Source organism: Muscardinus avellanarius (assembly GCF_963383645.1).
Source record: "Muscardinus avellanarius genome assembly, chromosome: 2".
NCBI classification, from domain to species: domain Eukaryota; kingdom Metazoa; phylum Chordata; class Mammalia; order Rodentia; family Gliridae; genus Muscardinus; species Muscardinus avellanarius.
Genome location: NC_137787.1, coordinates 200,840,094 through 200,855,923, shown reverse-complemented (window position 1 = coordinate 200,855,923; position 15,830 = coordinate 200,840,094). Strand labels below are relative to the sequence as shown.

The 15,830-nt window shown below is 47.9% G+C and overlaps 1 protein-coding gene across 4 annotated transcripts in view; it reads right to left on the bottom strand.

The window, feature by feature from the left end:
- The window catches only part of ARHGEF7 (Rho guanine nucleotide exchange factor 7), a gene marked incomplete at both ends in the record, with an annotated part of 127,663 nt that overhangs the window by 90,011 nt on the left and 21,822 nt on the right, over nt 1-15,830 (bottom strand). For 3 of the 4 annotated variants that reach the window (XM_080689762.1, XM_080689763.1, XM_080689765.1), the window contains one exon: nt 3,687-3,773. The exons of the other annotated variant lie outside the window; for it this stretch is intronic. In XM_080689762.1, the coding sequence (XP_080545888.1) occupies nt 3,687-3,773 (87 nt within the window). The remainder of the gene's footprint in view (nt 1-3,686; nt 3,774-15,830) is intronic. 4 annotated transcript variants of the gene reach the window in all.

The window sequence follows — 15,830 nt, the reverse complement described above, 5'->3', positions numbered from 1 at the left end:
TCGCACAGGTTCGAAGCCAGCCTCAGCTACTTAGTGAGGCTCTCAGCCACTTAGTGACACCCTGTTTCCAAATAATATATAAAAAAGGTCTGGGAGCATAGCCCGGAGGGAGAAAGCCTCTGGGTTCCACCCCCAGTACCACCCGAAAAAAAAAAAAAAAAGTGCAAAATGCAAAACATTCCTCTAAAAATAACTATAAAACTATTTTCATAACCAGTGCAACTCCCTGGGGGATAACATCTGACTTCCTCTAGCTAACTAAAATGTATATGCACTAAAATAATTGATATAGTAACCATAATGTTCAGTTCCTCTTTTCCTTTAATAAATTAGGAGTTTTTTTTTTTTTTTAAAGGTACTGGGGATGGAACCCAGAGGCATTCTACCTCTGAGTCACACCTCAGCTCAATTTTTTATTCTTTATTTTGAAACCAGGGTCTCTGTGAGTTGCAAAGGGCCTAAGTAGCTGAGGTTGGCCACAAACCGCGATCCTCCTATCTCAGCCTCTCAAATACTGGGATTAGAAGCATGTACCACCACACCCAACTAATTAGGAGATCTTAAACTGGCAATACTCTAAAAAATATTCCCAAAATAGTCTGTTTTAAATACAATTCAGTCTAAAATAACTCCTGGAAGAGCACCCTGACTTTAGTGATGACGGACCCAAGCATCCCTGGAGTTTAAGCTGTTTCAAGTTTCCTGCTTGTCATTTCAAGTTGCTTCTCGTCAGTCTTTCACCTCTCAGAATCTGAGGGAAATGAAACGTGTAAAATCCTAGAACACGTTGCTAAAGTGCAGAGCCCCTCTCCGCTCCCCAAGTGCTCTCATGGGAGTGCAGACCCTTCCAGGCACCGGCCTACCCTCACAGCATGGACTGCGCGCAAGCTGGGAGCCCAAGTTGCAACCACAACTGGAGCTGAGGCGTCTCACATGCTGTTCCGGTTTTCCTCTTACCACCCTTAGGTGACTGAGAGTTTTAGGTATAACATGTTAAGGTTGAAGAACGCTACTATTTGCCTCATATATGGTGGGTGTGGGTGTGGGGGGGTATGTGTGTTTTACAGGATGGAATCCAAGGTCCTTCTACCTCCAAGTTACACCTGTAGTCCAGTTTTATTCTTTCATTTTGAAACAGGGTCTAAGTTGCAGAAGGCCTCTCTGAATTGCTGAGGCTGGCCGCAAACCTGAGATCCTCCTGTCAGCCTCCCAAGTACTGGGATTACAAGCGTGCGCCACCTGCCCGGCTTTACTATATTTTAAATTGACTTGGAAGTGAAGACGGAAGTGGTGGCGCACGCTTGTAATCCCCACGCTTGGGAGGCCGAGACAGGAGGATCGCGCAGGTTCAAAGCCAGCCTCAGCTACTTAGTGAGGCTTTCAGTAACTTAGACCCTGTTTCAAAATAAAAATATAAAATAGGGCTGGGAGTATAGCCCGGAGGTAGAAAGCCACAAAAATAAATAAATAAATAAATAAATTGACTTGGAAGTGACATTTCGTGTGTGTGTGTGTGTGTGTGTGTGTGTGTGTGTAAACCCAGGGGCATTCTACCTCTAAGCTATACCCCCAAACCCTATTTTATGTTTTATTTGGAAACAGGGTCTTGCTAAATTGCTGAGACTGGCATGGACTCTGCCAACCTCCTGTCTCAGCCTCAAAGAAATGAGATTACAGGCGTGCGTCACCATGTCGGGATGAGACATTTACTCTTGAAAAATTGCACAAAGTCAGTCATAACCTACTTGCTATCAACTACAACGCCAAGCCGCTCACGTGAGCAGTACAAATCCTACTCCAAGGCACACGTGATGCCAAGCACTGTGCTAGCAAATGGGGTGTATTTGTGGCACCTTCCAACGCCTAACTGTAAGGAGTTGCTGTGTGAAACCTCAATAGCAACCTGTGGAAAACTAAAAATGAGGGTTTAATAACCAGCCCTTCTTTTTTTTTTTTTTTTTTTTTTTGGCGGTACCTAGGATTGGACCCAGGGGCATTCTACCTCGAGCTATACCCCCCAGCCCTGTTTGTTATTCTTTATTTTTAAAACAGAGTCTCAGTAACTTATTTTCTTATTTTCAAGTTACTCCGCTACACCCCCCTTTGGGTGTAAGGCATTAATATCTGCTTCTATCTTTCCATCTTTATAATAATAAAATTGCTTACTCTTAAAAAAAATAAAACAGGCTCACTAAGTTGCGGAGGGCCTTACTAAGTAGCTGAGGCTGGCCAAGAACCTGTAATCCCCCTGTCTCGACCAACCTGTTTTAAAACAAAAGTTTATTTAAAATAAATAAATAAAAGGAAGTGTTAGCCAGGCATGGCAGCGCATGCTTGTAATCCCAGCACTTGGGAGACTGAGACAGGAGGATCACGCAGGTTCAAAGCCAGTCTCAGCCTCTTAGTGAGGCTCTCAGTAACTTAGTGAGACACTATTACCAAATAAAATATAGGTCGGGGCTATAGCTCAGAGGTAGAACGCCCCTGAGTTCCATCTCCAGTACCACAAAAAAAAGGGGGGTATTAGGCTAAAGCTGTCAGATAATCTCAATGTGTAAAATGGGTTTAAAAAATACAGTAACATAAAACTCAGTCCTTTGAAGAAGGTAATAAAAACCTACAACAAAGGTCAAAGAAAAGTAAAAACTGCTACCAGCAGCATATTAACGGTACCCAAGAAGCACATTCAATCACCAAAGATAAGTCTAAAATGATGTGCCCAGGTGACACATCACACTCTTACCTGCAGTATTTCCTCACCCACATCAAAGATAAAATACCGTCATGTTTATAATTATTAACAGAAAGAGTAGTACTTTAATCGCCATAAGTTCCTGTTTTTAATTTCAACTAAATACCTCTTCACATAATCTTCCCTCACAAATTTGATGACTTCTACATTTTTTCCAAAAAGCCTATAGTAAAAGACTGTCTTTCAGGAAGGAAAACCTCTACTGGCTCATCAAAGCTGGTTTCATATATGCAATGTTATCTAGGAGCTTGATTTAATTTATCTCAGTTCTCACATAAGAAATAAAGGCTAAGCATGGTAAGAGACAAACATGAAAAGATGAAACTTAAATACAAATTGACTGTAACTGCATCAGCCTGATGTTCCCAAGAAAAGGAAAACTAGACTTCTGGATCTAAAGCACTACCCCAGGAATAAGAAAAATGACAAACTGTAAAACAATTCTCAGCTACCAATTCTCAGCTACCATTAAACAACGGGAGAAAAACATTTAGCAGTGTAAAAAAAAAATGCAACTGCAAAAAAACACCCGCCAGTTTTGCTCCCCAAAAGCCTGTTTTGAAACCCGAGACTCGCGTTCGTAAGAGTTCAAAAACCTAAACACGGTCAGAAGTCAGTAAAACCACTGAATGCCTGGCCCAAAGTAGGAGAAAGACGGCTGGGAGGGCTTGGGCGCACTGGTGTCCGCGCAGCCTCGCCTGCAGCCCGCCGGAATGAGCCGGGCCGGGACGCAGGTCCCAGGAAGCCCCCCGCGCCGACCTGAGGGCGGCCGGCGCCGGGCGCGACCCCGGGGCCACGGCGGGCGCGGGGTCCCGGCGCCGGCCGCCCGCTGCCCAGCCCGGCCCGCCCCGGCCGCCCGCCCGCGCCTTCCACCTCCCGACCGGCCCCGGCCCGCTCGCCCCGGCAGCCCGCCGCCGCCGCCGCCGCCGCTCACCTCCAGGCGCAGGGCGGCCCCGCAGGCGCGCAGGAACTCGCGGATGTTGCTGAGGCACTCGCTCTCGCCGCGCGGCTCCGGGTACACCTGCAACGACAAGCGGCGCTGAGCGCGGCCGCCCCGCCGCCCGCACCCAGCCGGCCTCCCGCCGCCCCGCTCTCGGCCCGGCCGCACCCGGAAGCGCGGGGCCGGAAGTGACGTCGTAAGACCGCGCCCGCCGGCCACTTCCGGCCGCGCCGGGCCTCGCCCGCGGAGGCCGCCCGCCCTGACGGCCCCTGGCCGGGCCTCCGCCCCGCGCCGCCGCCCTCGGCGTGGGCCAGGGCTTCCGCACCCGCACATCGACAGCCCGGAAAGAGCCCGGAGCCCGGCCGTGGCGGCTTCACCATCTCCTAATCCCGGGCCTAGAGAGCACTGCCGTTCCTTCTCACCGAGGCGTGTAGAGTACAGCTTTTATTCTCATGCTATAACATAAAATGGTTACCAACATCAACTATGCATGTTGGGATTAAAGTGCAATGCCCTCGTTTTCCCGAATACAGGCCATGCGCTTCACGAATGGTGCACCAGAATAGCCAGTTACAGCGAGTAAGCCCGCCAAGAAGAAACCGGCACCTGGAGCCTGCACCACTGCGGAGAGCTGAGGAGAGGCGTGCACGGACGCCCTGGCCCAAGGTAGAACCGTGAAGGCCCCCGGCCACTCGTGGCACTGTGTAAACCCAGGGCCAGAAATTGAGGGAAACAGAACAGAACCAAAGGCCACGAGAAGGAGAAGCCTAAGACATCAGAAAGGCTTTTTGTAAATCTAAGGATTTCTTTTACCTTGTAAAGAGTAATATTTTGGTTCTGACCTGCAGAAGAAGAATAAGGGTTGGCATTTACACTGAAGCTTCATCTGGAACTCCCATTGAGACCATTCAAGGCGGTTTTGTTGTGCTGGGTAGGGAGAAATCGCAGCTCCCAGGAATATTGTGGTCACATTCCAAAGTGTTAGGGTCGTTTAAAATTACAAATCAGAACCGGATGTTCAGAGATGAATGAGGCTACACACACACACACACACACACACACACACACACACACACACACGCCATATTTGAAAAGTTCTTAGGAGAAAGTGCTAACATGTTAACCTCCAAATTATACATTTCTTTCCAGCAAAAAAGTGGAACAGCAGAATCAAAGCTGCCTCCTCGTCCCTTTTGCTCCTTGCCTCCCTAGAAGAGTTTTCAAAGATTATACACCACCTAACGTAGTTAACGTAGCCTAAATTTTCTTATCATAAATTTAAGTAATTGCAAAAGATGTAATTTCCGACATTCTGATGACATTTTAAAATTAAACCTTTTTTAAAAATGTACTCAATAGGATCTAAATACAATAGCGATATGAAACTCCATCTAAAAACCTAATGAACAAACGCTCACTTCTTTTCTCCTTTAGTTTATTCCCATCCTACTTGCCCCACAGTGCTGCATCCTAATGTAGTCTAGTTTTATGCCTAAAAGTGTTACTGATCACATTTTTTTGCAAGACATCCATACAAATACAGTCAATCATCATGAACAGGTTTCGTTATCTATGAACTTGTCTGTTGCTAGAGATTTATGTGTAATCCCAACATAAATACTTGTAGCACATCCCAGCCATCTATTGACAAGTACAGAGTAGTGAGAGTTCATATTCCCAGTGGGTATTGAACAAGACCATGCTCTGCTTTCTTGTTTCAGTTCTCAAACTGTAAACAAGTTTTTCTCTATGTACCATGGTTTTTTACTTCTGTACTTTTAGATGGTGAGTTTTCTGTTTTAAATGGCCTCTAAGCATAGTACTAAAGTGCTATCTAGCGTTCCTAAGCGCAAGAAGGTTGTGATGTGTCTTACAGAAAAAATCCGTGTGTTAGATAAACTTCGTTCAGGCCTGAGTTACAGTGCTGTTGGTCGTGAGTTCAACGTTAATGAGTCAACAGTACGGTACATCCAGAAGAAGGAAAAGGAGATCCGCCGCTCTGTGCATGAGGCTGCTCCAGAAAGTGCAAAAGTAACATCTATAGTGCGTGATGAAGCCATGGAAAAGATGGAAAAGCAGCTGAATCTGTGGATTCGTGAGATGATGACCAGTAAAAAAGCATGGTGGACAGCATCGTTGTGAGGCTAAAAGCCAAATCAATTTATAGTCACATAACCCAGGGTCAGGAACACGTTAAACCTTCTCAGCTAGTGCAGGCTGGCTCGCACGGTTCAAAAGACGGGACAGCATGAAAAATTTCAGACTTGCACTTGAAGATGGTTCTTCAGATGAGGAGGCTGCAGAAGAATTTAAGAAATACCTGCTAAGTGTTATACATGAAAAGGGTTATGTTGAAGAGCAGGTTTTCAATGCTGATGAAACTGGCTTGTTTTACAGGAACATTGGCAAACGAACCTATGTGATGAAAATGGCTTCCAAGGATCCTGGCTTTAAAGCAGTCAGAGACCATGCTACCTTGTTATTCTGCACCAATGCCAAGGGTGACTTTAAGTGCAAGCCCTTAATGGTGTACAGAGCCCAACACCCACATGCACTTCAAGGGAAAAACCTGAACTGTATGCCAGTCCACTGGAGGTGGAACAGAAAAGCATGGATGGCCTCTGAGCTATTCTGGGATTGGTTCCACAACTGCTTCATTCCAGAAGTTGAATGCTATCTCCAGGGCAAAAACCTTGCCTTTAGGGCTTTACTGATTTTGGATTATGCCCCAGTTCATTGCCATGAAGAACTAGAAAATGCCCACCCTAATGTAGAGGTTCTTTTCATGCCTCCAAACACTACATCTCTCATCCAGCCCCTCAATCAAGGCATAATAAAAGCTTTCAAGGCACACTACTTGAGAGAGCTGTACAGGAAAGCTTGTGAGACTCTTGATGCCAATGAAGAAGCCACCATGATGGACTACTGGAAATCAGTGACTATACGTAATGTTATTGACTATGTGGGCATAGCCTGGGACAGCATCAAACAGGCTATTATCAATAACTGTTGGGAAAATGTTTGGCCAGACTGTGTGAAAAATTTTGAAGGCTTTGAGGGTGTTACAGAAAATATTAAAAAAAGCATTGAGAATATCATGCATATTGCACAACAAATAACTGGAGAAGGCTTCAGTGACATGAAAGAAGAAGATGTGGAGGAAATTTTAGCAGAGAAGGCAGTGGAACCCACCAACAAAGACCTGGACGAGATGGGGAAACACGGCACCAAAGTTGGCGATGACAGCCAGCCCAGCACACCAAGAGTTGCCCCTCTCACGGCAGCCAAAATAGCAGAGTGGAATTCTGCCTTGGAAAAAATTTTCAGTGACATGGAAGAGTGTGACCCTGTGCTTGAACGCAGCCTCACATTTAAGCGCCTCACCTTCGCTGCATTTGTCCCTTACTCCGAGACACTGAAGGATCTGAGGAGGAAAGCCAGGCAGACAAGGCTAAAGCAGTTTTTCTAACCAGGGTGAGAGGGAAAGTTGTGAAAGGCAAACTCCTAGGTAGGACTGGCGGATGGCACATGCCACCTCACTAAAGTCTTCCTCTCTGCAAAGGAGGTTCCACCAGGCTACTCTTGTTTCTTGTGGGCAAGCCAGAGCCATGAAGCTAAACCACACTGGCATGTCTTGCAGTTCATCCACAGTAAGGTTTTAACGTTTCTATAAAATTTTAAATGTATAATGTGTATAATTTTTAGGACTTTACTCGCATTCTTATACAGTTTGTGTTCACAGTCCTGTGTTTATTTATTGTCTGTGAGCATTGTGTGTATATGTATTATGTGTGCATGTGACTGGCTGAGAGTTAAACTGGTAGTCATATAGCAGGATATATTACATATGCTACAATTGAAAGTGTTTTATAACAAAAAATGCATGTAATTATTTGCAACAAATATGTATTAAATTAGCTATCTGTAAACAAGTACACACAAATGATGGGAAATGTATTACAGTTTTGGTAATTTCAAATATAAAAAGCAAAACCGAATTTGGAGAGTAATCTTAATGAGAAATATGGGGCTTTCTTTTTTAATTAACTCATTTACCCATGGATGATTATCATTTTTGCTAGTCAAGCATTAGTAGTTTTCTTGTCCAGGTTTTTATGCACTTGTGAGAAACCTTGTTCATAAAGATAAGCACATAGACATGAAAGGGGTCTAGTCACTTGAGTCTCCAAAGTCCTCTGAGTCAGGGGCTCAGTGGCAGAGCGTGTGCAGAGCCCTCGGTTCACTCCCCAGCTGAGATCCCTAGCCAGAGTCCACTCTGGGGTTGCACAGTTCCTGCCAGTAGGGTCAATGATTTATTCCTGATGGTCCCTTTCTTATGTGGGCTGGAGGTTTTCCTTCTTGGGACACCATGGGAGAACAACTGGGTGAAAAGTCTATCTTTTTATCCAAAGTGGGAGAAGAGCCACTCTGAAAGGGGAGGTGGGACAGCCAGACTACCACAGGTACCTTCCTGGGCTTGTCAATTTTAGGTGAGCACATATGCAAGCTGAGGGTCTGAAAAGGGATTCCCTTAAAGCTGTCCCATGCCTGTGTATCCCTTGAAAAGCCTTCCAGTGCATGTACATGGGTGCATGGAGCGAGCTACTTAAAGAAAAAAAAAACCACCTGTGAGCTGGGCATCACATTGCATGCTTGTGATCCCATACTTGGGAGGCTTGCAGGTTCAAGACCAGCCTGAGCAACTTACCCAGAATTTCAGCAACCTAGTGAGACCCTGTTTCAAAAAATAAAAAGGGCTGGGGTGTCACTTGGAGGTAGGATGCCTGAGTTTAACCCCAGTAACAAAACCAAAACACACACACACACACCTCTTTGGAAAACTATAATATCAAAAGTCAAATTTAAGCCGGGCGTGGTGGCGCACGCTTGTAATCCTAGCACTTGGGAGGCTGAGACAGGAGGATCACATGGGTTCGAATCCAGCCTCAGCTACTTAGTGAGGCTCTAGGCAACTCAGTGAGACCATTTCAAAATAAAATATAAAAGAGGTCTGGGAGTGTAGCCTGGAGGTAGAAAGCCCCTGGGTTCCACCCCCAGTACCATCAAAAAAAAAAAAAAAAAAAGCCAAATGTACAATAAGTGAGTAGTGCTTGCCCCGTAACAATCCTGTAGCAGCTAGAGCAAGACGTGACCTGGCTTCTGCTGTGTCCTTACGCCAGGGCTGACAAGTGACCTGGCTTCTGGCTATGCCCTTACCCCAGGGCTGACGTTCAGCTTCTCCATCGAGTTGTTGGGAGGGTCAAATGAGGGCAGATCAATTCAGCAGTATTTACTGAGCCAGGACTCCAGCAGGTTGTAGGCACTGAACGCCAAGTAGAGCAAGACAAGGTCCCTGTCCCTGGCAGCATAGGGAGACTTGCACTTAACGCAGCCACACAGACGCACACTCCGGACCACAGAAGCACAGCAGATGCAGGGAGGGGACAGGCCCGCCCAACACAAGGGACCTCTGGGTTAGGCCTGAAGGGTGGAGAGGCAGTAGAATTGCATATTGAAAGGCATGGCCTTTTTTTTCCTTGTAGTATTGGAGATTGAACTCAGAGGCATGCTACCTCTGAGCTACACTCCAAGACTTTATTTTGAAACAGGATGTAGCTAAGTTGCTGAGGATATCACTAAGTTGTGGAAGCTGCCCTCAAACCTGCCAGCATTCTATCTCAGCCTCCCAAGTACTGGGATCACAGGTGTATAACACTGTGCCTGGCAACAGGTGTGTGTGTGTGTGTGTGTGTGTGTGTGTGTGTGTGTGTAGTAATGGGGGTGGAACTTGGGATTTTTTACCTCCAGGCTATACTCCCAGACCTTTTTTATACTTTATTTGGAAACAGGGTCTCACTAAGTAGCTGAGGCTGGCTTCGAACCTGTGTGATCCTCCTGTCAGCCTCCCAAGCGCTGGGATTACAAGTGTGCACCACCGCACCCGGCAACAGGTACATTTTAAGCCAGGCAGGGTGGTGTGTGCCTAGTCTCAGCTACTTAGGAGACTGAGGTAGGAGGACTGGAAAGCTCAAAGTTGAAGACTAGCCTGGCAACAGGTAAACCCCCTCCCTCAAAAAAGTGACATTTTCAAAAATGGTACATAGTCGAGACAACTGAGATTGAGAGTGAAACGACAATGAAAACCAAAAATATTTGGAGTATTATGTAGACCAGATAGGTAAAAAGCCCTCCTTCATGCTTCACTAAAGAGTCTCTGTGGATAGTCCATAAATATATGAAGAAGTGTTTGCCATCAGTCATCAGAGAATGTAAAAACCACAGCTAACACTGCATACCCACCAGAATGGAGCAAATGGGAAAGTCTGACAATTTCAGGTGTTGGTATGACTGAAAAGCATGTGGGATCCTCATACCTGACTTGAGGGGGCACAAAACGCTTGGAAAACTGGCAGTTTCTCGCATTGTTAGATATACTTCTGTCTGCCATAAGTCCCAACATTATTTACCCAAGAGCAATGAACCATGTACAAGTGTTCATAGCAGCTTTACTTAATTGGCAGAGCGTTTACAACTCAAGACTTCTCCTTCATGCCCCTCACGAAAGCTCCAAATAACCATCAACTCTGCCCAGTTCACTTCCCACAAATGTCCCAAATTTCCACACCACTAAACTCCAGGCTTTTACAAAAGTAATTGGGCTAAGGCATAGACAGTCTCAAAACCATTACAGTTTTCTTTAGAAATAAGAGCTTTTGTGCTTAATATCTGACAGGGTGTGTGTGGTGTGAAAACTGATCACAAAGTAACATCAAAGCAGTGCTAGAGTTGGACTCCGGAAACCTCCATAGCCCTCCAGCTCCTCCTCCACTCTTCACTAGGTGCTCCCAGCCAGGAGCAGTCATGGCGGCATGCCCACAAGGTGGCTGCCTTCACCCAGCCAGATGTGGTAAGAAAGGACAGCCTAGGAAGAAAGGACAGCAGCCGCAAGGCAACACTGCCTGGTGCTGTCTTAGTGCCACAGCCCCATCTTTCTGGGAAACACTAACTCCCAAGGGCCCTGCTTCCTGGAGGTTCTCACCGCACCAAGTGGGTCTGAAATCCCCCGCCTGGTCCCGATCTCCAGCTGGGTTTGACACACACTGGTGTGGCATGACATCAGAGTCTCATGGAGTAAGGTCAGCAGGCATAAGGTGGAACCCAAGACATTGAATTCCTACCAAGTTCCCAGGAGATGCTAATGGTACCAGGCCCCGATTTAGCGAACTGATGGCACATGCAGATATAAATGTTAATGACAAAAAAAGTCTTGTGTCCCTGCAAGGGAGAGAAACAAGCTCCCAACCACAACCAGACATCCCCAGGTTTGCCATCAACAACCTCATCACCAACTGGAAAGGATCCTTGCTACCTCTGACCACTGTCTTGAGAATGACAGGAGGAAACAGCAACCCACAAGAGCCTCATGTTTAACAGCCAGAAATTCAGCACGTGCATCAAATAACCCAAACAGCCTGGCTGGCGAGCTGGCTTTCACAAAGGAAGCCAAAGAACCTTCCTGTGGAGGACCGGAGCAGTACCTCATCCCCGGTTGTCTCTTGCTCTGCTCAGGTGATGTGGCCTGCACAAAAGTAAATGCTGCATGCTTCGCCAGCCCACTGGATGCCCACGTTCACCCCAACTCTGCATTCAGTAATGTTACCTGAGAGCTCACAATCAGCCTCGGTGGGAGTCTTAATACCCAGAACTCAGCAAACATTGCCAATCTGGAGACCCACCCATGAGTGCGGCTGTATTCCTCTACTGAGCACAGCCCCATTGGGAGCCCTCCTGCAGCTGTAGCTGCAGCTCTCCCTGGATCCTCTCCAAGACTCCCTGCCCTAGCTCCATAGTGGTCTCATCAAACTCGGAATCCTCTGTGTGCCATCTGTTTTCTGCTGAGACCCTAGCCTGGAGAGTTTCCTGGTGGCAGCTGAAAACAGCAACACATACTAGCGAGAGTGAAAGTGACACAGAGGGCAGGTTAGATGGGCAGCACTTCCGCCAGACAGACCACCGCAGTGTTAGGGAGAGGTCGCTGTGCACCACCTCCACGCGCTACTAAGTGTGGGGAGGGGAGGAGGAGAATGGTGCACACAGCGTCTCTTGTGTTAACAATATGTGCACATGTTCAAAAAGACTGCAAGCCTATGCCAAACTGCCATTGGCTACAGCGGCGGGAAAGGGCCTGGGGAGCAGGGACAGAGGCACGCTGGTCACTGTTCACTACTGCACCCACTGTGAGTGCCATTAAAAAATGTGTTGGGAGAGATGACACTGGTGACTCCCGCTCTGGTGTTCTTCCTTCTGGGCAACACGCCCCCCCGGTACAGTACTCCTTCGAGGGTCCAGCATCGGTGTGCCAGGTCCTTGTGGGCAGATCTGTACACTCCAGGCTGAGGGCAGCGTGGGGTCTGGAATCCTTCATTCACCTGCACATGTTTAGTTAGCATGTAAGGACGTAGCCCTGCTCTCTTCTCACTAGGCTGCAGCATCTGCCCTGGGTCGCCCTCTGCACCTGTTCTCCAGGCTGTGATGTGGGGTGGTGGAGCGCAGGTAGGTGAGCAGCTCAGTCGGCAGTCCACTGGACAGCTCTTCTCCCAAGCCCACTGCAAAACCAGGCAATAAGCAGAAATTTCAAAGATTTGGTTGCTCCGGACACAGTCGCACACAGCTGTAATCCCAACACTTGGGAGATTGAGACAGAGGACTGCAAGTTGGAGGCGAACACACGGTAACTTAGTGCAAAATAAAAATTAAAATAGAGCTAGAAATACAGCTTGGAGGTAGACTACCCCTGGGTTCAATCCCCAGTGCCACCACACACACACACACATAAACACACACAAAAGAGTTGGTTGCTAAATACCAAATAAGTCAACTGCTCAAAAATGTGTAACCTAAGCCAGGAGTGGTGGTGCATGCCTGTAATCCCAGTACTTGGGAGGCTGAGATAGGAGGCTCACAGGTCGCGGCCAGCCTCAGCTGCTGAGGCTCTCGGCAACTTTAGTGAGACCCTGTTTCAAAATAAAGAATAAAAATAGGGCTGGTGTTGGAGTGTGGAGGTAGAATGCCCCTGGGTTCAATCCCTAGTATTAAAAACAAGAAAAAAAAAAAGTGTAACCTAGTAAACAAGTAGTTTACAGGAAGCTACTAACACCTTTAAGAATGTTTCTCTTAGGCTTTCTCCACTAGTGGAGACTGGCCAGTTTATAGGGGTGGTAGACACAAGTGTGCAGACTGCGGTTTCAGGCTAAATGCAGCTATGGCAGAGGCCAGAGACATGACACATCCAGAGAGAACCATGACAGCCTTGCTTGAATGAACTCATCTAGCCCCTGAGGCTCGGTTCCTGCTCATTCCAAAAGCACCATAAGTCCTTTTGAGCCAGTGGCAACATCCCAAACTCATGACAATGCCAAAAACGGGTAAGAAAAGACTCAAGTATAAGACATCTCAAAACCAAAATAAATTTCTCTTGAGATGTATTTTGTTCTCTCAATAACATCAGATAAATGTGGGCAGCTGCGTGTTACTGTCAACTGTGAGGCCCCTGGAGAAGGTAGGTGCCCTGCCCTGGCTCCCAGAAGCACAGCCCCTCCGTGAGCCACCAGCAGGCGGCTGGCCTGTGCCTCGGGGATCCCGAGGCAGGAAATCCAAGGACAGCGCAAATCCATACAACGTAAACTGAGCCTTGTGGCAGCCTCTAAAGCTGTGCCCATTCTTGCAGCAGTCATCCTTTCTCTGTCCATCCATCCGAGTGCTTGGGCCCCTATGGAAACGGCCCCACATGTGCCACGGTGCCTTGCTGCTGTGCTGTGCTCCTGCTCTGTCTCTGATCGGTCCACGTTCCCTCCTGCCAATGACCTCTCAAGATGGCTGGTGCGACCCTTCCTTACTGCTCATGTGGGAAGCCCTGTGACTAAAGCCTGGGCCTCTGACAGGAGGGCGCTGACAGACCCACGTGGGCACCTGCTGTGTGTGCTGGTGGTCATAGTGTGAGGGCCACAGGAGAGGCGTGCTCTGCCCAGGCTCGCCTCCACATCTGCAAGCTCTCCTGATGGTGTTCCGTGTTTTAATCTGTGTCTCCAACGCTCAGAGGGTCGAGTTGTTGTTTTTTGTGGCACTGGGGACTGGACCAGGAGCATTCTACCTCCAAACTACTGCCCCAGCCCTTTTTAATTTTTATTTTGGAATAGGGTCTTGAAGATGCTGAGTCTCACTAAGTTGCTGAGACTGGCCTCAAACCTGTGACCTCCTGTGTCAACTTCCCAAGCCCTAGGATTACAGGCGTGTGTGCCACCATGCCAAGCCCCAGAGGGTTGGGTTTGCCTCAGCCACTCAGATTTGACCTCCACCTCCACAGGAGCACACCCTCAGCAACATGGGTGCCCCGAGCACCACAGGGCTCTTGTCCCCCATCCCTGCTGGCTGAAGAACCAGCCTTCCCGTTCACACACACCCCCAGGTAGCTGCATTTATGGCTCGGCAAGCCTGAGGGCCCACTGGAGCACGTGGGATGGACACCTAGGCAGGATTCTACTTTAGGCTGCCATCGCAGAGTCTTTGAAGGAGCGCAGAAAGCGCGAGTGCGTGTGGAGGGCTGACACTGATGCAAAGGGAGCCACCACTCACTCCAGAAGCCCAAGGGGCTGAGCCCTGTCTATAAGCAGCAGGTGAGCCTGCCTGGGAGCAGCACTGGCTGGGACACCTACAAACAGGAAAGGCAGGCAGCCTGGGGCCAGAGGGCTTTCACGTCCCCTGGGAGTGGGAGAAAAGTGAGGAAGGTCATTGCCCCCCAGGACTCCCAAGACTCAGCAGAGTGCAGCGGAAGAGAGCAGGGTGCAGTCCAAGCAAGCACACAGCAGCCTGTGGGAAACACATTCTTAAACCCTCTAGACACACTGACCTTTAGTTACAGAAGAGGCTGCCAGTGTGCACAGGGCGGCTGGGTTGTTCATGCTACTGTAACCCAGATGTCTCACAGCCTATTTATAGCTTGCCTGTCACAACACTCCTCTGCCCCAAACCCTCAAGCTCCCTACTCGACTCAGAAAAGGCCAGCGCACTTAAGAGAATGGGAAGACAAGCCCCAGGCTGGGAGAAGATGTCTGCAAAACACACATCCAACCAAAGGCTTGGATCCTAAATACAAGGAATTCTCAAAACTCAACAATAAGTACAAGCAAGCCGGGAAGGGTGGTGCACACCTGTAAACCAGTACTTGGGAGGCTGAGACCGGAGATTGCAGGCTTGAGGACAGCCTCAGCAATGCAGTAAGACTCTCAGCAACTTAGTGACACCTTATTTCAGAAGAAAAAAAACCTGTTGGTACAGATCAGATCCCAAGAGGGAGGAAGGGAGGGAAAGGAAGAGAAGGAAGGAAGGATTTTTTTATATACTGAGGATGGAACCTAGGGGCATTCTACCTCCAAGCTACAACCCCAGCCTATTTTATTTTTTATTTTTAAGCAGGGGCTCACTAAATTGTGATCCTCCTGTCTCAGTTTCCCCAGTACTGGTATTACAGGCAGGTACCACCAGGCTAGGTCAACTTTTTAAATGGGCAGAAGATCTGAATAGGTAACTCACTAATGATAAATTAGCCAGCTTTCTGTTACTGTAAAAACTATGTGAGATAAAGCAGCCCTAAAGCGGAAAGGTTTATTTGGGCTCACAGTTTGAGATGTTCAGTCTATGGCAACTGGGCTGTATTTTGGTCCCATGCAAGGCAGTGCATTATGGCAGGACCATGTGGCAGAGGAAGCTGCTCATCTCACAGTGGCCAGGAAGGGCATGGGGTCCCAACATCCCCTTCAAGGGCATGCCCACAATAACAACTTCTTCCCACTAGGCCTGCCACATAAAGTTCCGATCCTCTCCCAGGAGTGCCACAGACTGTGGACCAAGCCTCCAACACATGGGCCTTGAGGGACACTGACCCAAAACATAGTACCACGTAGACATAGGAAAAGACGCTCCGTATCATGTATCATCTGGACAGGAAGAGCAAATTGCAACAAGGAAGTATGACTACACACCTACCTCAGCAAGTGGCCAAAACCCAAACCCTGACAGCACCAGATGCTGGCATGGATGTGGAGCGACAGGAACGCACAGGCATCCCTAGGAGAAATGTGG